This window comes from Strix aluco, chromosome 19 (genome assembly GCF_031877795.1).
Source record: "Strix aluco isolate bStrAlu1 chromosome 19, bStrAlu1.hap1, whole genome shotgun sequence".
Lineage (NCBI taxonomy): Eukaryota > Metazoa > Chordata > Aves > Strigiformes > Strigidae > Strix > Strix aluco.
In genome coordinates this window covers 10,359,313-10,384,404 of record NC_133949.1, presented here as the reverse complement: position 1 = coordinate 10,384,404, position 25,092 = coordinate 10,359,313, and the positions used below count along the sequence as shown (strand labels likewise).

The 25,092-nt window shown below is 40.3% G+C and overlaps 1 protein-coding gene across 2 annotated transcripts; it reads right to left on the bottom strand.

Moving 5' to 3' along the window:
- Nucleotides 1-516: 516 nt before the first annotated feature.
- Nucleotides 517-25,092, bottom strand: YWHAE (tyrosine 3-monooxygenase/tryptophan 5-monooxygenase activation protein epsilon). 2 transcript variants are annotated; one of them, XM_074844911.1, is made up of 7 exons: nt 24,894-25,092; nt 13,218-13,417; nt 7,482-7,588; nt 6,473-6,679; nt 5,513-5,649; nt 3,012-3,058; nt 517-1,438 (listed from the first exon to the last, which is right to left on the bottom strand). In XM_074844911.1, exons 1-6 carry the CDS (start codon nt 24,955-24,957, stop codon nt 3,051-3,053), a joined length of 723 nt encoding a protein of 240 aa, XP_074701012.1. In that variant the 5' UTR covers nt 24,958-25,092; the 3' UTR covers nt 517-1,438; nt 3,012-3,050. The 2 variants fall into 2 exon arrangements, with proteins under 2 accessions (XP_074701012.1, XP_074701010.1); XM_074844909.1 differs by lacking the exon at nt 3,012-3,058.

Below are 25,092 nucleotides of genomic sequence, written 5' to 3'. Positions count from 1 at the left end.
CATCACATTATTTTTTGAGAGGGAGGGTATGATTTTTTTGCCTCTCATTTGTCACAGGGCTTCAGGCCCAATCTGTCTACGCAGAGGGTAACCCTGATGCTGACTACTACAAGGAACAGATTATTCCTAGAAAGAGATTTCTAGGACATCAGCTAAGCAGGGTGGACATTAAGGTAACATGGTTCCCTTCCCTCCATCCACACAGCTGGACTGGAGGAGGAATCTCTAAGGGCAAGTTGAGGGGAATGCACCAACCAGATGGTGGGTTTTTGTGCGTTCAGGTAGGGAAAGACTGAATAAATGGTTTGGAAGAGCTGCTGACTACTCCTGATGAAGCAGGCTGCTCTCACAGCTGTACTACTTACACATAAGACTGGGATCTTTCTTACTTTATCTCATGTCTGAAGAACAATGCTGTCACTTCTCTCTCCCCCTCCACATGTTCCTATTACAAGCAACAAAGCAAAGTTACTCTTGCTGAAATAACTCAAATAGAAAAAGAAACTCATAATAATATTTGGCATTTTTAATTTAGGTTTGTTTTATTTAAGTTTAATGTTAATTCCATGCTGTGTTTCAGTAAGAACAATACAGATTCTGTATCTGTGGCTCCAGTCAGATATCCAGTAGTACAAATTAGCTTCAAGTTACACATACTGAACAAAAGAGGTTGAGCGAGCGAAGGGAGATGGGGAAAGGGGAGGGAGAAAGAAAAAATATTGAACACGCATGCAGGCTTATCAATGCCACCTTCAATGCTAACCTGCTTTGAGGAAAAGTAAAGAATAGGCAAGAATGAGCAGCCACGGATTGTTGAACTGTTACCAGCACCATCATTTTCAGCAACATTTCAGCAGTTTGGAAACTTCTGTTTTTATACAGTAAAACCACTATAATATATGTCCCAATGCAGCCTTGTAACTTCAAGCTAAACACCCAATTAAGTTTAAACATTGGTATAAAATTCAGTTTAAACAGTTATAAAAAAAGAAAAATGCCACCACATGCGCACTACCTCGCCATAACAAATCTCTCCCCTACAAGTCTAGCGGCCTTCAGGTGTAACATCCACTTCTAATGGCAATCTCGCCACGTCGGGCAGGAGACAATACAGTAATGCTGAAAAAGCCTTTACGCAGTCCTGTTAGTGTCTTAAAAGAACCTAAAAGCTGGCACCAGTAAAATCCACAGAAATTCACTCTTGCCTTTAAGAACTTTTAAACTGTGTAAAAAAAATAAAAATAAAGAAACCCAACAGGGCAGGAACCTAAATTCTGAGACCCAATGTAAAAGTCAGATTTGGTGGTTCTCAGAGTGACACTGAGGGTTTTTGTGGGGAAGGGGAAGGGTGGTCAGAGATGGGTTCTCTTGTTGGCCTTTGTGTCTCACTGGTTTTCATCTTCCACATCCTGCAGCGCTTCTTTATTCTGTTCTTCACCTATGGAAGTGTTTAAAAGTAAGGGAGACATTAACTTTTAAAAATGAGACCTGCAGAATGGCTTAACAAGCCTCTAGAGATTAATAGTTTCATGCAAGTACACACGCTCACTCGCACACTTGCGTAAATGACACACACACACACACTCATAACACAGCCAGTTCTGGAGTGAAGCGTTTCCATGGAAATTAAGCCTTATAATCACCCCGTCACATTTCATACAGAACCGCAGCTCAGGCTATTAGAAGATGCACTCTGTCATAAGGACAAACAACAAACCACCATTTCTGAAAACTGAGACTGTGCATGGGATCAGTCCTGTTGATCAGGAGATGAACAGCCAAGACAAAAGTGATCAGAATGGCTGTAGATCAACATCCTTACATCAGAAAATACCTTCCCAAAACCTCATCTCTACTCCAGAGCACACTAAGGACATCAAGCTATGGAAATGAGACCAAAACAGGTTTTAGAAATTAAACTCTTCTCTGCCCAAGTCCACTCAAGTCTCGACAACAGCAAAGTACTGCAGTAAGTTTTATAAAATAACACTCATGGCATTTATTATTAAAGGTACCAAAAGCAGTATGGAAAAACATCCCTATTTTCAAGTCCAACATGACAACAAACCCTAGGCTTGAGGTTATTAAAGGAAAACATCTCGTGGAAATTACTTTCTCTTGAAAAATGGCCAGTTTGGACCTATTCAACCAGGCTGCGACATGCAGTGGAACCGAAGTCTGTCCATCAAGAAGACACCTGCAGCAAGTGTTTGGTTATACTGCAGCCACCCCGGGTGAGACACACGCAGAGCCTTCTGCATGTCTTTGCCTGATTTCTACTGCAACAGGAAGAAGTTTAACGTACTTCAGCTAGTGCCATAGCACATGCACGATTAAGTTAATTGATAAGAGAAACTTGGAAGTGTTTTCTTTACAATTATGCTTAACCATGTGAGATGGTACTCTCTTAAGGGCAATAAACAATAACTACCCATTCAAAAGATTAATTTGTAATAAAATCCAATCAAATGAGACTAATGACTTTCAGCATATAATCAGAATGCCTGCTCAGAGCATGTCCAGATGCAGAATTATCACCAGGTACAATACAAAGTAGATTTTGGAAGAGGTGGCCTAGGAACACAAGACATCTGACATTCAACAACAATAAAATTTACATTTAAAATTACACATCATTTAAGAGAGGAAAGCAGAGGCCCTAACCCAGGAAGATGATTAAAACGAGATCTGAGCATGCTCTAGCCAACACGCTTAAGCGATTATTCCCGTAACAGGCGACTGTGAAAGTACTTTTCATGCCCAAATATTCTTAATATCCATCCAGGTATGCAGCTCAATTCCCAAACATGTAAGTGACTGGATCTTAGTCAAGCGTATTGGACCTGGGCTGGGGTAACAGGTCACAAATTGGTAGAACATGGCTTAGCCCTGGAATGGAGCCAAAGATACAAGCAATTTATCAGCAGCAAGAGAGTGAGAGAGGCAAGCACGATTAGTGATCGGAAGAAAACTGACGCTGAAAAGTTCATTCAGCCATGACAAAGACTTACAAAGTAGAGTTTTTAGGAAATGAACAGTTGGACTTTCCTTTAGGAATCTATACAGCAGGAAAGAAGGGGAAAACAGGAATCATGAAGACGACATTACAAGCATGAAAATAAACTAAACAGCTCATCTATGACATGGTTAAAAGATACAGTAAATGAGATGAAAAAGTATAGCCAGCTGAGTAACACCTGATCTTGGTCATTCCCTACAACCTACACAACTGAAACCAAACCAGGCAAAAGCTTAATGCAGAACAAGCCTTTTTCAAGTCTGCCCTACCCCTTAGGAAACTGGTAATTGTGACGATGTTTTTGAGTGCCACTGCTAACTTTTACCAATCTTCAAAGGCTCTACCCATTTTGGAAATACGGAGTTCTGGAAGCAATAGTTTTAAGTGCATCAGCATATTAGTCAGCATATTAGCACGGTATGAGGAAATGCAAAAAACTTAACTTCACACCTATGTCTAAACATTATGCATGAACACCGTATTTTTTTTGTGGACCTGAAGAACTGCACCATGATTTTACATAGTTCTGCAGTATTTTAAATTTTGTAATCATTATCTTTCAGGCATGCATCATAAACTGTAACTTGGATAATCTGAAATACTTCAGGAGGAACAAAAGTATTTTCTTTGCTATGGAGCTAATTATGAAACAAGAAATTTGAATCTAGATTATGCCAAAAATAAATAGAAATACCCTCTGTAAATAATCTTGTTGGAACTTCTACGATATACAAGATACATGAGACACATTAGTCAGCTTGCATGCAAATAAAGATAGCTTTTGGAAGATGTTCTAATGCTACTATCTTCAATAGCAATCCAGCCTTGTTACTTCACCAAAATGGCTTCCAGTGTTCCCAGAGCACCAGGATATTTGGCTCCATTAAAAAAAAAAAAAAAAGTCGTATCTTAACTGTGGGAATTGGGAACAAATTTCTTTTTCCAATGGCAACGAAGGATTCCAATAATACCTGCAGTATTTAGAGCAGAGTCTGTACAGATCCATCCAGGATACACACACATGCTTCTGCACCATTAGATAATCTTACACCTCTGAAATCAAGGTGTGTCCCTTGCAAGAGACTCAAGCACTAGGAGGTAGGGTAACCCCACACATATAGCTTTCCCAGTTCTGTCAGAAGCCAGAATAAACAGGAGCAAAATATGACCTGCAACATTCAATACTCATTATCTGTGCAAACAGCTAGAAGCTATCAAGTAACAATACTTCTTTAAAACAAACCCATGAATCCACAAAACTAGGTAGTCAGTAGAAAGTTAAGGGATTCTACAATTGCTTTCAAATGGACACTACACCAATAAAGTACTCCAAAGTAATGCTATATGGCAACTGCCATGCTTCAAGTAACGTCTTACAATAAAATTTACAACACTCATTTATTTGCAGTTAAGCAGCAATGTTGCTTCCAACCTCTGTGCATTTCTAAAAACCTCACATATTTTAGAAACAGGACTGACTTCCCCCCCCCTTCAAGTTAAAAGTAAAGTCAGCTCTTTCCACTTGTCTCTCCAGGGCATAATTGTAGAAGACGACATGAGTTTAATCTTTCTAGATAGAAATTATGTTTGATTCACTACCAATAATCAGTGAAACAGAAGGCATAACTCAAAAAAATGAAACAAGTAAATTCATACTTAGCATTGTATGTGAAAGTGTAACAGGAAGAAGTCCATTCAGTATGCCAAAACACTACTTAAAAATTTAAATAACTATCAGATGTTAGTAAACAGAAGCAAGCAATGTCCCACCCTCTGGTGCTGCCAGGGGATATATTCTGTATTTGCTCTGGCAAGAGCCCACTTCAGGAGCCACAACCTAGCATTTTTGGGAGTACTAAAAGTACTGCAGACATCTCAAAATAGCAAATTAGATTTCCCCAAGCTTTTTTTTTTTTTCCTTCTGGTAATAAAGTATTTTACAAAATCCCTTTTCCTTTTTCCTCTTCTCTTTGTACTCAATTCTTCATAAGAAAAGTAAAAGATACGGAAAGTGCTGTAAGGTGAAGTGATTAGCATGATAGTAGTAATCTTCCACTAAAATGCCAACAGAAATACTGAGTGACCTGAAAAAAAAGGGAACTAGATCATTTGCAATACCCCCTCCTGCACTGGAAATTCACATCTGGTTGTAAGGACAACTGTTGATAAACACGATAAGCCGTAAAAAGAAAAGCTAAATTAAATTAAGTCACCACTTTTAAAATAACCATAGATGCCTAAACAGGCAGGTGGGGAGAAAAAAAAAGTTGTTACTAATTCCACACCTCCTTCCTTCAAGTGAGAACTGAAAAGCTTCTCAAAAGAAACTAGTATCACCTCATCAATTTATCCAGTGTTAAGAAAGGATAAGAGTTCAGGATGATCAATTAATTAGGAAAGACAGGAGTAAAACACCAAACCAATCTACATTTCCACGCTCTGTTTTCTGGGCAGAGATCAGGGGACAGCAACATTTTAGAGCAGTTTACTTACCATCACCCTGCATGTCTGAAGTCCATAGTGTCAGATTATCACGTAACAACTGCATGATAAGTGTAGAGTCCTTATAGCTTTCTTCACTCAGTGTATCCAGTTCTGCAATAGCATCATCGAAAGCTGCTTTTGCCAACCTATAAGCACAGAATAAATCAGATTTAACATATGCTGCTAAACAAAATCAGAAGCACACAAGTTAAACCTCTGCCTCAGAACACCTATCTTCTAGTTTAGCTACATGACATCCATAGCTTCTGTAACAAATTTCTGTATTATTTAACAGTGTTTAGATGTTCATCCAAGTATCTCCCATCTTCAAAACCAGTCACACCGTGTACTTAAGAATCTTTTTACCCAAGAACACTGGTTTTATCAAACATTTCTACATCTTGCGGTACAACTGATCAAGGTCTGCTAAAAGCTTAAAAGGAAGTTTATTACATAACCTGCAATGACAGGAATAGAAGAGGCATTTGCTTTGATCATCATTTTTTGCTCATATGAGATGAACCCCTACAGATAGATGAGCTATTGTCATTCTATACATGCTCAGAGCTCACAGAAAATTAGTAACGTGATCCCTATTACCTTGTATAATAGCCAACAGCAAGAGAAGCAAGTTAAATCACCTCACACTTTTTGCAGGATAAGGGCATGCACAGAGTGAACATGGCAAGTTGTTAAACTGCTATGAGTTATCAATGCAAGGTTATCACTATTCTGCTTCTCATACATGATCTATTCCCAGATAAACAAATGAATCTGGACTCAAAAGAAAATGACAAAGGTGAAAACCTTTCCAATTGATTGACCTCAAATGGAGCAAGTCATTAACTACAGCAGGAAGAAAACCAGTCCAGTGTTCCCGCTGAGGAAAAGCAGTTACCCAAGTAGCAACCATTTCTGGCTTGTCTGGTATTCACATAAGATCTCCCCATCTTCTCAGTCACTACCTACCTGCAGGCACGATCAGGAGAATTAAGAATTTCATAGTAGAATACAGAGAAGTTGAGCGCAAGTCCTAGGCGGATAGGATGTGTTGGAGGGAGTTCTGTCATTGCAATATCACTAGCAGCTTTATAAGCCACCAAGCTATTCTCTGCAGCCTCCTTCCTGTCATTTCCTGTGGCAAACTCAGCCAGATACCTATGGTAGTCCCCCTTCCTGAAAACAGAAACAGTACAAAGTCAGTAGTCCTTATTTCCCCACCAGCCACCAAATCAATAGCTTAGTTCTGAAACTGATGTTTATATATTCACACACAAAGGACACTGCTGCTGAATTACTGTCAGTGAATTTTAAACCATCAGGCAAGAAAAGGTTTCAGATCGCTTATTTTCTTGCATTAATACATGAAGTACAGCCTCCATTACCAAACTGCGTCTCTGTACAACTGCATCTCATCTGAACTAGACAAGTTTTTGATCTGAAGGACAGAGATAATTCAACTACAGGCTCAAACACTCTCTGATCATTTCAAGATCTGAACTATGCATCAGAAGTACAAAATATGCATCAAACTAGAGACGACAGCAACATACTCCAAGGCCAAGTTTCATTTCATAATGCAATTTTGAAGCTGACACTAGGTGACCGTTATCTGTCTACATCATCTTCTCTTTGTGAGGAATGTACGGCTCATTCAAGAAAACACTGAAGCAGGGATGTGATTTCTACATTATTAGCTCAATTAAAGAAAATGGTTGTTTCTTAAATAGAAGAGCTGCATAACAGCTTATGTTAAGTTCTCATGACCTTATTCCAAACAACTCTATCTGCAACCACATGATCAGGACACTAATACAAAGGCAGCCAAAAAGGGATATTGGTTAGACATGACTGAACTGCCCTCTTTCTAGAAGAAGCTACTGTGGTTGAATAGGCAGAAGACACATGTATAGCTACTTTATTTCTTTCTCTAGTTCAGATACAGTAAGATGTCCCTGCCTCATGAGAAGATACTTACATTTTGTAATAGAAAACCTTGGACTCGCCAGTGTTAGCTGCTGGAATGAGGTGTTTGTCCAGTACATCCAGAATGTCACAACAGATTAACTTCAGTTCAGTCTCAACCTATTAAAAAAACAAACCCAAAATGAAAAGAGGAGGCGAGGTTAGCATGTAAGACTAAGAGCTATTTCAAAAATATCCCAGTATCAAATAGACAACCTCATAAAAATCCAAAGAGAAGGACAGAAGGAAAAAAAAGATTCAGCTGCTCCACAGGTGCATTAAGCATAACAGCTCTGCATGGCACACAAAATAGGCAAGGCGTGATGTATGATGAAATGCGTAACTGTATAATGGAATTATGAATTCCCTAGAAGACACCTTGCTAGACAGTTGCACTATGTTTTACTCGGGATGTAATTTCTTACTGCAAGGCTTACACAACTCCTAATTCCTTACATTTTTGATCCTGGAAAGCTGCCCTAAAACTGGCAATGGTTAAGGGGACAATCTGACTGCAACTAATACAAATCAGCTGAACTCCATTACACCCCAGAGTTAAATGGCACCTTCAGAACACGTTTATAGTGACTACCTGGGAGGCAAAGCTCTAACAGAAGAGCCGCAAGACAAAAATCAGAGTATCAGAAGAGAATAAAGATGTGCCACACAAACAAAAAGGTCAGATACAAGAGGAAAACAAACTCCAGAAGGTACAGACTTCAGAAGCGGGTGAAAAAGGCAAAGTGCAGCAACTCAAGAGAAAAAGCAGAAATCATCAATACTAAGTGACATCTGTGGCCAAAGAAAAACAATATATAAAGCCTCATTTAAAAACAGATAATGGACTTTAATTGCCAAAGTTGAACACATGGTCACATCACCTTCTTTTTTTTAAATTCAGAATAGAAAGCAAGGTCTATGAGGTTAGGTTTTACCACAAAGTTTCACACCTGAAAGCAAAGAAACTAAGCATATCCAAAAAAGCTAAAAACCATCTTTTGACACCACCATTGCCAAAACCAGACTTGCTCTGAGCATCCCATGTCATTCACAGTAGGAGTGGTTGGTTAAGTGCAGCTGGTAACCTACTGCTCTTTCATGATTTCGCAGTAACTTTCACAGCTCCAGCTGAAGACAACTCTGGCTCAAGCAACTTTTATGTACTATAAAGTCGAGGTTTTCAAGCAGAGGCATCAATATCAGTTACAAGAAACTACCAGAAACTGCATGTCTTGGATCACAAGAGCAGCCCCACTTAGTCCACTATCCCTTCCTATCCGCCCACCCATGCAGTTTTCTTTCCTTCTTTCTTTAAGCATTTTTCTTGCCACGTAGTATTTTTATCACCATGTAGCTTCCAAACTATCAGGGTCTGTAACGACAACATCTGTCCTCAAAAGCTGTTGAAATTATAGATCCAAAATAAATGTTGAACTGGCACATACATACACATACCAATTTGTACAAAATGACTTAACAGATTTGCAAGACTTCCTTTAGAGAAAATAATCTACATCAAATTTCATGTACAAACAATGTCAGAATGCCCTAACATTCAGAGGAAGAGTTAGATGCTGTACTTAAAGTTATGTGACAAATGCTTAAGGAAGTTGCTGAAATATGGTCACTTGAGAAGAATCTACTTTATATTCTTGGGCTACAAAAGCTATAAAACCTTTGGCCAGCAGTCAGTTCCTGCAAACTTCTTTCCTCTTGATCCTCTTTTTCAATGACTTCTTTTGCAGAGAGATCTTCAGCAAAACTGCAAAGAATTAAATCAGTTTCTAATGCTCTTTTGTTAAATAACCATACACGTACAAACTTCTATTTTATCTCAGACAGACCTTTTTCAGCTTTGCTTAAAGGATCAGTCACACAAGTTATCACAGATCAGCTGCCGTCCAGGGCAATGTAAATGTCCTGACCAAGCTTAGTTTAAAAAGATTTAATACAAATCAAGTTGATTAAGAACAAAACAAAAAATGCACAATAAAACCCTAAAAGCTCTTTGTCTAGAACAGATCCCTTTCATAAAAGTGGCTCAATGAGCTCTGCAAAGCAGCAAACCAGCACAAGAGCCCACACTAAGCCTGTTCAGAGCACTCAGAAAGGCAGGTTTAGGGTCTATCACCATTCCAGCTCCAAATATGACATATGGTACTACAGGCTCTGCCCAGCACGGAAAGACTGCTCAACCCAATGGGTGCACAGAAGCCCCCACAATCCACCCTGCCTCTGTTTTATTTGAGTGGTAGTGCTGGCTTAATCAGATTCCAGACTGTGTTCTTAGCTCTGCAGATACAAAAGCTTGTAAACCACCTGGTGATCTAAATAAAGAAACTTATTAGAAGCAATGAGGGGAAGGGTAGCCTGTACTAGTTCTTTGACCTGTTTTAATATGTAGCCCCCAAAATAGCTGCACCTCACAACTGAGATGCAACATGAAACTAGAACAGTAGGAAACAGTTGCTAAAGCCTGTAACCTCCCTCCCTCCCACCCCTGCCAAAACAAACACACAGACCACCCACATTTATGCCAATTCATAGCCTAACCTTTCTAAGAAGATGGGAAGGAGAAGAGAGCCTTGTAGCTGCCCCAGAATACAACCCAGGCTGTAAGAGCACTTAGAAACACACATTCTCATATGCTACAAACACATACCAGTCAGAGGAAGGTGAATACTTGTCCTATGCTATTAGGGAAGGGATTTGGTTTTACCACAAGGAAGTGAACTGCATTATGTGCAGACATACACCACTTCATCCTCTCAAGGACGAAGACAACAAGTCTCAGTGCATTCTCATCTACAGAGATGCAGTCAGATGAGAAAGCCTGGGGCTCTACTTCTGTGTATCCAAATGGCCACAGGGCCCAGAAAAGCAGCAAAGTCTACAAAGGAAGCAAGTAAGTAGCATTTTTCCCCATGGCTATGTATGCGTTTTGCTACATTTACCTTAAGTAGTTTGGGTAAAGGCACAGCATGGTGTCTTCCATCATCTCTCAGTATTGCCTAGCATGTGCCTCAGACAAAACCAGCCCGGCCCTACTCTGACACCACCATCATCCCTTGATTTCTGCCCCAAGTCACACTGGCTTGTAGCTCGAACTCCAAACATTTTTAAGAGCCATATGTTAAATTATAATCATTACTGATGTAGACCAAAACCATCAAATAATTGCTTTCACACAAACTACACCTTCTACTTCAACTCCAGCATTACTCTATGGCTGAGCAAGGTCACACCTGGTTCTGGTGGTGAAAGGGATTTGTTTTTCTAGAGATGCTGGTTCTTTCAACTCCCCAGTGCTTTAAACTTGGCCTGTCAGTCCCCAGACAAGTGTTTTGGTTTTAGTTTTTTCTTCAGAGCCTTTCAAGCCTAGGAAGGGTCTCCCAACACCACTGAATTTACTCTGAAAAATGCCACAACAGTGGGTATTTGTTGACAAGGTAAGTGTAATAACCATAACTCTGCTGAACCTGCACTGGACCTTCTCTCTTCAAAGAAGCCCTGACCATGACAACAGAGCAGCTGTTCCAGCAGCGACAATGACCACTGTCATTCAAGCCTTTGCAATATGTTCTTCAGGCTCTTACTGCTCCCATGCCATCTCGCCAAACCCCTTAACACTCTCCTTACAGCAGATGCTAACTCATTGTAAGTCTCCCGGTGGCTACAAAGAGGGTCTGGTCTTCAGCAACAAATGATACATAGAAGCCTCTTGGAAAACGTGGGCTAGAGTTGAGGGGATGCAGCTAGTCTTTCTTCAGTACACAACTACATCACAGTTCTCCACAGTGCTCTTCCACCTGAAGCAAGTGATAGCTATTTAAGGATTTAACAGCTGAAGATACTGTTGGCATGGCACCACTTCACACAGCCCCTCTCTCGATAGATACTTCAAGGACTACACACATGTAATTCTTGCACACCAGTCTGTTCTGCATGGTACTTGCTCTCTTTACAAAGAGAGATGCAGACCAATGCCTTTTTTACACTCCCTTCAAAAACAAGAAAAAAGCCTTTTGACTATTAAAGGATCTTTGGCAGAAGATAGTAACCACCCACAAAACGTTGTGCAAAAAACCCTAGAAGCACACAGTGTAAGACAAATTTAAACAACCATCAGATAGCTATTGTCCTATTTTATATGTTCTGTTAGAATCATCAAGAAATGGTATTTGGGACTATATGTAACTGGCAGAGCCTCATCCCATCAGCATGCCAGCATAAAATTAGAAACTCACAACTTTAACAATTCCATGGAGCAACAGAAACCCTGTGAGTCAACAGAAAGCAGTCCAGAGGCATTCCTGAGAAAAGATTTCCAAGCCAACATCATTTCCATTGGTGGTGTATGAATCAGTGCCAGGTGATAGAATAGACTACACTGTTTCTCTTGAAGTGAAGATCTGAACCATGTGGAGGCACTTGTCGTCAAATAATGGAGATTAAGTCTCTACAGAAATGTGTGGGATTTAAATAGTATGGGAGCATGCCTGCTCCGTGCTAAACCATCACTTAAGGAAGGGGAGGAGGGGGAAAACAACAACTCACTGTTCTAACAGCTGAAGGTTTCATTAGCCCTTACAGATGAAAGTCACAGCTTGCTCCAAGTTCTCCATTTTAGGTAAAGTTGCACAGACCAACTAGACTCAGCATGAAGTTATGTGGATCAATTTCTCCCTCTCTCAAGAGAGAGAACATAGCAAGGCCCCAGAGGTTATTGCACATGCAGATTTCACAGCTGAGATGACCATGACATCTTAGCATCCCCCAGAACATGGAGTGCTTTATCTTAAATTGATTGCTTTAACTGCTATCAGTATAACTGACCAGCTTAGGAACAAACAAAAAAAAATTTTAAATCTACATTTTTAAGAACTAGATGCTGTCAGAGAAGCCATACTATCACAGCACTCATTTAAACATGGGCATAGCTGTCTGAGCTAATAATAGGCCTGCCGGTTCAATTGTACAAGACTAACCAGGCAACTATTTTTCACTGTCACCCAACCGCTAAGCACTTAGTTTACAGCAACTCCTGCCAAGTTCTCATCTGGGGGAAGAAGTACAAAACAAGGCCAATTTACACAAAATGCAACTATCAGTGATAAAAGACAAGGTAAAGGAGTCAAAGAAAGTGGCCATTTGGCTTCAGACTGCCTGACTTTATGCCAAAAACAACACTGATGATCCTTCCCCACTGGCATTTCAAGTAACAGTGTATTTTGAACTCCGTAGGACGGAGTACTGCAATAGCACCAAGTGTCAAAATCTGTATGATGCAAAGCAACTTTTATAAGAAGTAGAAGCTTAACAGCCAAGCACCTCCTTTGACATAGTTAATTTAAAAAAAAAAAGTTGCTTGGGCTAAGTCAGGTTGGAGGGAAAGAATAAGGCCTCCTGAGCACATGCAGCCTCACTCTTGAGAAAGTAGGGAAGAAACAAAGTGCCAGCACAGTTCAAATACTTAGCAGTTATACAGATGCACTGAAGGAAAGGCCCTCCCCTTCTCCTTTGAGGCTACTGCCCTTTTAAATGCCTACACAAAAACACTCAACCTCTCCTCTTCACCAAGTATTTTTATTCTCCAGACAAGAAGAAGACTTCATCTTTTCAAGACCATCACCTTATTACAGGTCACCACACTGCAGACAATCCAGACTACCAGAGCAATTTATGGCAAGGGGAACAAAACTAGACCTTAACTAAATGGCATTATGCCATAACACCAACTACATCTTACCATTTGCCGATATTCCCGAATCATTTTTAATTTATCTTCTCCACCTTTGTTTTCTTCTTTCTGTTCAATGCTGCTGATTATTCTCCAAGAAGCTCTTCTGGCTCCAATCACATTTTTATATGCAACAGAAAGCAGGTTTCTCTCTTCCACTGTCAACTCCACATCCATTCCAGCCACTTTCTTCATTGATTCAACCATTTCTAGAAGAAAAAGGTCAGGCCATTATTCTCATAGTTAAAGCATCTTTCCAACCATTCAACAGAAGTTGTACATTAATGATAGCTTATCAAAATAGGCTCCTTCCTCCTTTCATACACAGTTATTCCTCACTTTTATACTGGAGTGTTCCAAACAAATCAATGAGCATCTATACAAAGGAAGTATCTGATGTTCTTTTAAATGCTTTTGACAAGGCTTCCAAAAAAATTCTTTAAAGATATGGTTTTCTGGGTTCTGAGACAAACAAAAATGATTTAGCATTAGCAGCAAGCACATTTTTCACAGTGGATAATAGTTATCAGTACAATCCTACAGTAATGCACGTTCTTCAAAGTGCTTCAGAAAAAGCAGCAATTAAGTGAGAAAAGCATGGGCAAATGTAAGCTGGCTTTCAGCACAGATAAACTGAAAAATTACAGAACGCTCCACTGATTTGTCAACTGGAATACAGTGTAACATGGTAATTAACCAAAAAACAAAATCCAGATTTGAATAGATGTAGAGAAATATGATCACTGTTATCAGGAAAACAAGACAAAGTTCCAAAAGGAAACCACCAAAAGAAAAATTAGGTGCTTAGAGAAGTTACAAAAAAAGTCATCCTGAAGATACCCAGAGCAACCATATCTACCCATGCCAAGCAGCTATTTACGCTGAAAAGTAACACACAAAACCTAAGTTAATTGGTATCTGCAGTTTAAACCTTTTGAAAAGGACTTTTAAACCAGAGGTTAAAATAATTATTACCAAATATAGTTTTCCTATACTCAAGTGGAAGCAAAAGCTTGAACTACTTAAGGAATGTTATAATCCTTTCATTACCTAACCACATTATGATTGCTTGTGACATATTAGAAAAATAAAAACCAAAAATGTTAAATATACACTAATTGAGAACCTAGCATGCAACTTTCAGGAATCACAGGTTTTGTCCTGCCACACTGTGCCTCAGTTCATTCACCATTTACCATTCAGCTTCTAGAAGTGGTAGGAATCCCACAGACAGAAAACAAGACCAAATGAGATTAAGCCCCAACTATCCCATCTACTCAACAGGACAACTGTTTCATAGCTATCTGCCAGGTAGAGGGACACTAGAATGACATATTTAGCTTCTGCCAAAAGCACAATGATGTGATTAGGCTATGCTTCCCCTAATATGATGCTTTACTGTTCTGTGGCCTATTTACCTTGGCCACTCATCATCCCTCCCCCATCATTTTACCTCCTTATGTTCTGCTGTGTCATGGCAGCACATGCAATGGGAAACTAATGAAGCTTAATGTCAATTTTTTCCTCAGGTGCCAAAACTCACAGTTTTAACAGGCATAAGCTATTTCAGCAGTGGAAACTGTAGGCTCAATCTTTTTCCCTGGCAGGAACAATGTTATCAGTCTCCAACACATCTCCACATGTATAAGACAAAATTTTATAGTGGCTCTATTCTTACTAGAAGAGGAAAAAAAAAATCCCTACCTGTAGATCTTACTTCTCCAAATCACAGAAAGTAATAAAAAAAACTACAAAGGATTTGATAAAACTTTTACAAAACATCACCCTACTATTGCAGAATGGTGAACTGTTTTTCCTGAAGACTTCAAGAGTTGTCCTAACACTCCACATACATAGTTAGATAAGAGTAGTAATTGAAACCACATGACATCTGCAGTTTAAGAAATTAACCAGCATTTGTGAACATGCAGCTCTCCCTTCAACCATTAGTTGTAGAAGTTCATGAGCTGAAGAGATATCCTCTATGTAAATACAAATAATTTAGTGTAGAAAAAGGGGGGGGTAGTCATACCATACTTCATCTATGATGCTCCTTCCCAGGCATCCACCATCACTCTGAAGATCTCTGGTCTGACCCAGTATGACCATTACGCTTTAATCAAACCCACATGGTTTTAGATGTGTGGCAAGCTTAACTAACCAAGACCACAACAACTCTGTCCCATTAGATCTTCTCTGAAGTTATGAAAGCCAGAGGAAAATGAGTAACACTAATACCTTCTCTGGAAATGGCAGGTTTCTGTAGTACACATTTTTTTCAATTACACTTGCAACCTTGTGCATCCTACTGGTAGTCTGTCACACAGCAACATACAGATTAAAGAAGATTTAGCTTTTCTTTAAAACAGGTATTTATATTCTTCTTAACTACAGAGCACTTCAGTCATACTATGGGATGTACTACAACATTTCTATAGAAAATTTGCTTCTTGATGAAGTAAAAAAAACCCACCTATCCACACCCATCTCATATAATAAACAATGATACACACGTAATAATTTCTCCAGAAACGTGGAGGTGAGAAACATGTACAGTAACAGTCTTCAAGATCTTCTGGCCTGTATCAGGAAATTGCAACAACTGGGAAAAAAAACGGGGAAGTTTTATCAACTGTACTACACGCTTCCTTCACAATCTCTGCCCTAGAAGCAGAATTGTCTAACATGGAAATTTAAAAGAAAAAACTATACTCATTTACAGAGACAGCAAGTCTTGTGTATCTGATTCTCAGAACACACTCAAACATATCATTACAAATTTAATCATTTGCTTCACTTCTGCAGGATTTTATCCATTGCCAGCCTAAATGTCTACAAGCCCTTGAAACAGGAGTCCAACAAAGTGACTGGAGGACAAATTAAATTAAAGCTGAGCAATAGCTTTTGCAGCCACGTACCTAAGACCCAGCCCTATCAAGAAGCACAGCCTCTGTCAGTACACTTTAGCCCTGTTGCATCTCTTCAGTCTTCAGCAAAGGTCATTAACTATCACCTTGTAGAACCATAACCACACAAACAATGGTGCCAAAAGAAAACAGTCAACTGCTCAGAACTACTACCAGAAAACAGGCCTTGCCACCTCAAGATTTTTATGACCATGCGTTGTCAATAAGCCAAACAGACTTTTTGCCAAGTGACAGTCATCAAGGATAGGATGCTGGGGGTGGGGGACAGCACCTGAGGCTTTCTTCATTTGTGCTGAAGCACAAAACCCTCAAGCTTCACCAACTCTTCATACCACGTACATAGACTCTCTTAATACACTGATGAAGAGAACTAACTGAAGGGTCTTCTCTTCAAAATCTTAATCCTGTTACTAGTTAAATACAAAACCACAGATTAAAATCCCACCCATAAACAAGCATTTTACCCAAAGAAAAGACTTATCAGCCTACTCACAAACCTGTTGGAAAAAAAGGTTTTTAGTCTAGTCCAGAGCCCAATTTTATGATACAAAAATCTGGACCAGTATTTCAACAAAACAAAATATTATGCATATACCTTGGTCTTCCATGGTAAAGCCATAATCCAGCCCTGAAAATTTAAGCCTGATGAATAATCTTAAGAGCTCAGCAATACAAAAGCAAGATGACAGCGTATCTGTATCTTCTCCAATAAAAAACTAATTCTATACATAAAGTCATATATGCCTGTCAACAGAACGAGTATTTTATATTCTAAGTGCAGCTTTACCTATCTAAGATTCCACAAGGAGGTGAAAAGCTTAGAGACCATTCAAGACAAAATACAAGTCTGGGATTACATTTCAGTAATAAGGATTACTACAGTAATGACAACTCACTGCATACACAATCCGGAGATGCTTACACCACATTATGGAAAAAGTACCATTATGCAGATTCACAAAGACAGAGATTGTAGTTTAAGTGGTTAAATTCCAGCCTTTCAGTTGATTGTGGCTGTCACCATATTATGCTACTGTCAGATCATGCCACCATCAGAGCAGGAAATCCCAGAAGTGTAAAATGTGGAAGGATAGAGGAATATTTTGGAGAATGACATGCTTGTCCTAGATTTATATCCTTCCCCAGGCATTTGCTGTTGGTTGTTATAAGAACTATCACAATAAACAGACATTTGGTCTGATCAGGTTTGTATATTCTTACAAGAAAAAGGCATTTAACTGAAAATTGCCTAAGATACTACAAAACTGTAATAATGCCCACGCCATTTTTTAAGTTCCTACATTCTCCCACTATGATTAAGATGCTTGGCTCCTCATTTGAAACATTGCTGACTCACCTCCAGCCACCACAGAGTAACAGTAAGGACACACATGTACAGACTTTATAAAGCACGAAGGGTTTGGACAGTGGTTGCCACTACGCTGAGTGCTACCTACAAAGGATTTTTAAAGCAGCCTGGTATGGGGATTGGGATTTTTTTTTTAATATGAAAGACAAAAATTATGCCTTACTCTAAGTTAAAAAAGTAATAGGGAAGTTTACAAGTGTTGAGAAGCATATGTTTGACAACCCTCTACTAGAGGCCAACCCACAGAATTCATACAAAAGGCACAGTTGATAAGGAAACTTACTGTGTCACAAAATAATGAATGCCTCTTTACCAGATAAAGATGAGAAACTTAAAAGTATTTGCTGCTTCTCAAACTCTAGAAATCCAAGCAACTCAGGGGAACTGGAATGCCCTCATGTAAGAAAATATGGCAACAGGCTATGTAAAGCAGATTTGGTAGAAAGACTAAAAACCTTCCCAATATAGGATTCCAGACTTAAGAAACAGTAGACCATACCAAAGGAGTAGCCAGTATCTGACAGTTCTATCGAAGTTTGTGCTTGTAACAGAAACCACGTGACCTAAACAACAGCTGATGCACTAAAGAGAACCTGGTGGGGCAAAACTACAGTATTTGCAACCTCTAGTGCAGGTATCACAGTCTGTCACTAACCATGATGCTACAGTGTCTGATTTTTTTTTTTTAATGAAGCATCTAGTTATATAGCATACAACAGGGCACTTCTAACCAGATTTTCAACAATACGCAGAATCTACTTCAACCTTACTGCTGAAGTAACTATCCCTTGCCACCACACGCACAGGTTCAACATCGCTGCAGGAAAAACAAGAGCTAGAAAAAAATCTGATAGTGGTGTGCTCAACTTCCAAAAGAGGAACTACTTAAGTGAGAAAGCTTGTTAAAATAAGAACAGTAAAAGAGTTTGTTCAGTAAAGGTGGGATGGAGATGACTTGATGGTCATCATGATGAAGGCTCAAATCAAAACGAACCTTAGCAAAACCCATTCTTAAATACTATGAAGTTAATAGTAGCAGAAGCACAGCACTTCAGAAAACGGAAGTTGTGTTTTAAGTTTAATCCTTTCTATTCCCCTAATCTAAGAGGAATAAAGCAGACCAAAATCTTCAAGCTTCTAAGCTGCTTCTCCGTATCTATTTCAGCACTTCAGGAGCTAAAAGCTGCAAATAAGCATCTAGTGTGATGTGATGATGTGAAGAATACAGCAGAAAAAGCAAGTCTTCTCACATATGTGTACCATTGAAGACTGTGCACCATAACCAGTATTCAGAGAAGACTCAGTACTAGTCTTATACTTGCTTATTCTTGCAATAAACAAAAAATGATCAGTAGCAAGTCACAAGAACTCAAAGTATCTGATCCTAAACTGCTATGCATAATCTCTCAGTTAAGACTTTAGTAGCAGCAGCAACACCAACTATGTCAATTTTCAAGAAGTGTTCCAGCAGACACTCAAGAGGAACTACAGAACCATTAACCTAACACTCAAAAGGGGTCAAGTTGACAGGAATTGCAGAAAAAAAAATGAATGAGTGGATATGTGCATTAACATTATATTGTAGAGCATGGCCTTCTGTAAACGCAAGTAATGCCTCACAAATCTACTGTGATGCTTTGAATGAGTCAAGCATATGGACAAGGAAGACATGATTTGATATAGTCTACCTGAATTTCCCAAAGGCATTTGACAAGGTCCCTCACCCAAGGTTCTTTAAGGAACTCAACTGCCATGGGATAGGAAGGAAAGTCCTCACATGGATAAACACTTGGCTGAAAGACAGGAAACAGGGTATGAATGTAAGACTCAAGTGTTCAGAATGGAGAAAGATCACCAGTGGAATCACACAGTGCTGCACCGGGACAGTGCTGCACTGGGAAGCATGATCCAGAAAAATGGAAGCAAATAGTAAGTACTAACTTAGCAGTAGCAGCAAACTGCTAAGAACAAAGACAAAGAAGAGCTCAAGAAACAGGGGCAAGCACATTTCCTCCATTAAGCAATGAGTGTAACTGTGAAGATTAATGCCCACAGATTGCATTTTCCCCTAGAACTGCAGGCCTCCACCTGGCATCAGTGGGCACGATACCATTCACCACAATGATTAGCTCCAAATTCAAGCCAAGAGAAGGTAGGGCTCATCTTTTCATCCATTAGGAACTCTTCCTCTGAACACACTATTACATTGCCTGCTTTAGGTTTTTCTGCATTTGGCCAGTAAGACTTAAGAGATGGCTAAACCACTCCAGCAGCTTGCAGGGAGGTGGGTGGCTTTCCCCTTGATCCCTATCAATTCTGTCATGCCAGTTCAACACTTCTTTGACCTCTCAACTGGCTGATTCAGGTCGCCAGCACAGAAAACAACTCCTCGGGAAAAAAAAAAAAAAATAAATTCTTGCTTATAATTTAGATAACCAAACTGGCTCTAAGGGTCAGACTAGAACCCAAGTAAAACAGGAGGAATAGCCAGGGAAGAGAGGACATCCCTCTTTCAACAACCAGTTGTCAGATTAGCTCACCCCACTCTGCAGTGCTGCACCTTTACAGTTTAGTTTGTAAAAGCATAAAAGGAACACAACATTTACCCTTACACACTACACAAGATTCTGCAATTTTTCTTCAAGGTCTTCATGTGCTTGAAGCACCCCCAAGTAGATTACGACAACTAATTAAAAGCAGGGTACAACTACTGCAGTACTAAAAATTGATAATCCTACCTTAAGCTCCCCATCTAGAGCATGCCACACTTACCACAGTGTACAAGTTCTATACAAACAAGCATGAAAGAACCTAACAACTATATTCCCAGAAGTTAAGACAACCAACAGGTGGGGGGCGGAACGAAGAATATAAGAATATCCATCCTGCACAGTGGCTTAGACTACAATTTTGTGAAGAAAGCATCAGGTTATACTGCTATTCCTTGTATAAGGTTTTTAACAGCTGGTGCAGCCAAGACACCTCCATCGTTTGTTTGCATGACTCTGCAATATACACTTCTACAAAGCATACTTGTACCTTTATGCACTCAGAGAAGCAGATAGGTTAGAGCCAAATTATCCAAGCGACAGTGGGATTTTCTGCATAATCAATACTATGGGCTATTACAAGTCTTTCTTGCAACAAGAAAATGATTTCTAAGTCATCACTATCATCTCTTCAAGCTGTGAACACAAGCTTTTCTAAATAGAAGAGGGTTTCTCCAAACAAAAAATTTCGTTACAAATACTGAAAGCAAACATATGCAAATCTGAAAACTGAGTCTTATCATACATTTCTCTGCTTGACTGAGATCTGCTACTAAGTTATCTTCTAATTCAAGTAACTTAATGGACACCAACTCAGCTTCTGGACTCCTTGCAGAGAACCAAACCATCTAATTGTAGTGGTTTGTCTCCTTTGGTTGCTCCTGGTAGCCCAGGAGATTCAAGAAGGCCATTATAGAAAAAGGCCCTCTCTCACACAACTCCTCATGATCAGAAGTCAATTTTTATGGCCCGGTATGTAAACAATTATCACTTAAAAAAAAAATTAGCAATCTAATTCCTTCAACATTGTCTTGGCCACACTCTACCTCAGATTCCTGCATTTCTTATGGATATGTTGAGGTTTTTCCACCTTTTAGCACTTTCACATCTACCCAATTCAGAGACAAAGAGAGCAGTCCTACCCCATGTCACTAGAACACCAAGACCTTTGACAGACAGGTGTAAGTACTAACCATTAATGTGAGGGGACAAAAAAAAAAAAGAACCCCCAAAAAAACTTAAGTGTGCTTAGCATTTGCTTGAAAGAGACAGGTCCTCTGGAAATTGAAATTAATATGCAATCTAAATTCTAATTTGTGACTTAAATGATTGATTCATTAAGCTGTAAGTTCAAGACCTGTTACTATATCACACTTCTTTTCTAGAACAGGTTCAAATCTTGAATTGAGTCCACTGATGCACACCTTAGTGCCTTCATAATAAAGACACATTTCCCTGATAGACAAGTTATAAAGTCACAGGAGTCAGCTGTTACCTTGCTGTACTGGGAGTCAGGAGAGCTGTCAAATAGGATTGTTTTTTTTTTTTTTTCTTCTTACCTGTACCTTGACCTATTATCTGGGTTTTGGGGAAAAAAAACAAACACGCACCTATTTCATCTCACCTAAGTTACACCATATGGAAATGTGATGTCATATACTTCAAGACCTGTAGTACAAAACTGCTGTTTATAGTTTAAGTATCTATTTACAGTCTACCTTGTGTCATAACATGTCTCTCACCTGATTAAATGATAGATGTTACCTAGATTCCACAGCGAAGAACTGGCTTCAACATTCAGCAGCAGACTACAGGAATCCAGACACACATACTCTTGATATAAAGAACTCAAACATTAGTAATTTCACAAACCAACACAATGTTACCTACTCCAATTGTTTTCTTAAAAAAAGACAATATATAACTATATATTATTCTATTAATAATAGTCTTTGAAGAAACAGCAGAAAGTGAGATTTCTCACAAAGCTTCCTGTATAAGTAAGCTTCCTGGCATTTTGTGATTTGTCATGACATGCCTAAGCACATCTATGGAGACAGTCAGACACCTAAATCTCTTAATATCTCTCGAGATCAGGGCTTAAGTGCTACTTACACTGCAGAAGTACCTAGAAAGTTGTCCCCCTAATCTGGGCCAATATACTGAGGACAGTACAGATACAGGACTGTATTTCCAACAACGTACAAATACAGCTTCCAAAACTGCATAAATTCCTTAAGTGGGACAGGTAAGCAACAACAAAGAACCTACAATTAGATGCCTGTCATTAAGTGCTGCTATAAACGCCATGAACCACACATAAAAAGCAACCCATCACACACCACTCTTAGAAAGAAGATGGGACAGAACTTAATTGACAAAAAAAATTGTCATTCCACATTCATATTCCGTTACACAAGAGATTTGTATTCCAACATATTTGTAGACAGTACTTACCATCACACCATTTTACATGTGCCAATTAATAACTGTGCTCTTATGCTCGTGCATCTCAGAGATCAAACTGAAGAGCAAAATTAAGAATAACTTAGACTTTCATCATACGGCTTCCCAAACAATTTTCTTCACAGAATTATTTAGCAGTCTCAGCTATGATCTTGGCAGAACCGCAGTATTTCATATAAACAAGAGCAAATTATGCCAATAATTTTTAATTGTTTCAGCTGAACTAGAATACAGAATTAAATGCTATTAAATCCATAGTACATACTCTTCCAGGCCATGGACATGATATACACAAAGATACACTTACAACAGCCAGCAGAATTAGAGGGTGCACCTTAAATCTGCTTACCCAACTCGATTTCAACAAACTTTGAAGTCTAAAAACCACATCATTGATTTCAACACAACTTTAAGTTTAGTGCTCCCTCCTAAATGTAACAGTCTCATGCTATATCGCTTCTGAATGGTAATAAGAAGCCCTTTACATTTTGATCTAGCCAGCTTGTTTTGCAAACATCCATGATGCTGGATGGTAGAAAGTCCATCGAGGGAAATGCTGCACCAAGGCAATCCCTACTAATCAATTTTTATTAGTTGACAGGAAGTCTGACTGTTTTGCATTGCAGGTCTCTACAATGGGGTAGAGTCTGATTATTTGCTAAAGAACTGATTTACCAATGACTTAAGAAAACACCAGAAAGACAGTCATGCCTCAAAAGCTCCCAAAGATGATGAATCCTTCAGGACATTGGCCAAGCATTCAACTTGGGTTTCCACTCAAACCAAAGCCAACACTTTCAGTTGCACTGACTCATCCATACCAGGTGGAGAACCCTTTCCTCCCTGTTCACCAAACCAACTCCAGGAATGCTGCTGGAATTGGGACTGGGGGTCAATGGGAAGGAAATGCATCTTCCCATCTCACATCCTTTAGGGTAGGCAGTAAGATACTGCAAAAACCCAAAACCCCCAGCAGAAGTTGCACACTTACTGGGGAATATGGAATTGCATGCTGCCCTTTGTCCAAGTCAGTTAAGCTGTAACCCCAACATCCAGTTTTCAGGGGGGCATTTTAGTCTGTAAGCCCTTACAGTTATTTAGTGGAATTCTTAATTCTACCTTATTTCCCTACCGGAACTGTCACAAAAGAGAGTCTTATATAGGCCTTCCTTTTTTGTTGTAGTGTCTATTCTCCTCCCCAAAACATGCGTTTTTCAACAGTGCTGTCAGAAGCTTTCTAAGCACAGCTCAGTAAAAATGTGTCATTTGGTGAGAACTTGGTCATGTTGTCTACGAAAATTACGAACAGAAAGTATGTGGAGTGTCTTCCTACCCCTAAATGAAGTGTAACTGAATTCACACTTTTTACATACAAGGGTATTTATTTCACTTTAAACGAATAAACATAAGGTCTTAGGGCAAAAGTAACAGTCCCAGGAGAGTAACATCAACGAGAAAATTAAAGGCCCTTTCTATTATATGCAAGGGAAACGTTTAAAGGAACAGTTGCAAGACAGGCATTTTTGGGGCAAGAGACACCATCCAAGGTTGCCAGTTCCTCCTCCTACCACTTTTTCCCCAGATAAGAAATGATCAGGCATAGCACACAAGCTTACAGAGGAAAAAGAATGAAAAAACAACGGTGGTAAAGCAAGATGATCTGTAATAATTTCTACCACGTAATGAAAGCATATATATTTTCTTCAGGCAACGAAGTATCATGTACTCAATCCCTCCAGGGTGAGAGCTCACTCTCTCTGGGTTTGCCAGGGGCAGCAGTATCTCCAACCGAAGGCAAAGGAGGAGAAAGAAAAGCGCTAGCCCCCTCCCCCGGGACTCAATACGGCGAACAAGCCTCTCCCCAGCATCGCCTCCCGAGGGGCCGAGAGCCGGGCACCCACCTTCCGGAGAGCACGGCACTGGGCGTTGTCTGCGGCGAGCCGACCTCAGCCCCACACCGCCGAGCTCCGCGGGGCCCGGCCCAAAGGTAAGCAAGGCCCGGGCCGATCAGAACCGCCTCAAGCCTCGCCAGTCAGCGGCACAACGTGGGGTAATGGGGTCTCTTTGTCGGACCCCCCGAGGCGGGGGCGGCTCCCCTGCCCCCCCCGGGACTCGCCCTTCGCGGCCGCCATTTTATTCCCGGCTTCTGCCGCCACCGCCCCCCGAACCGGGCCCCGCCCAGGCCCAAGCCACCCACTCGTTCAGGCCCCCCATCCCCAGCTCCACCAGCCCCTTGGGGCGCTCCCAGTCGCCATTTTGTCTGTGCCCCCCTCCTCCGCCCCTGCCCCCCCTCCCCCGCCCAGCCGCCATTTTGTGGCCGCTCCCTCCCTCCCTCTCCCCTTGGCCTTGCACGGCCTTCCTAGCCAGCGCTCACCATCGTAGCGCTCAGCCTGCTCAGCCAACTTGGCCTGATAGACGAGGTCCTCCCGATCGTCCATGTCCTGCAGGCGGGGCGGCGTCGGGGACTGCACGGGGCGGATGGAAGCCGATGGGTCTGGGGGGCTCAGGAGCTACCAGCTCGCTGCTCTCCGGGCAAATATGGCGGCAGCACCTCCTCCCGCTGCATCCGGGCA

Excerpts from the sequence above, each read along its gene's own strand:
- YWHAE (XM_074844909.1), bottom strand. The coding sequence starts at position 24,957 with ATGGACGATCGGGAGGACCTCGTCTATCAGGCCAAGTTGGCTGAGCAG. Across the intron at positions 6,680-7,481 it reads AAGGTTTTCTATTACAAAAT|GAAGGGGGACTACCATAGGT; the intron begins GTAAGTATCTTC and ends TTCTGTTTTCAG. Across the intron at positions 5,650-6,472 it reads TCTCCTGATCGTGCCTGCAG|GTTGGCAAAAGCAGCTTTCG; the intron begins GTAGGTAGTGAC and ends CTGTGCTTATAG.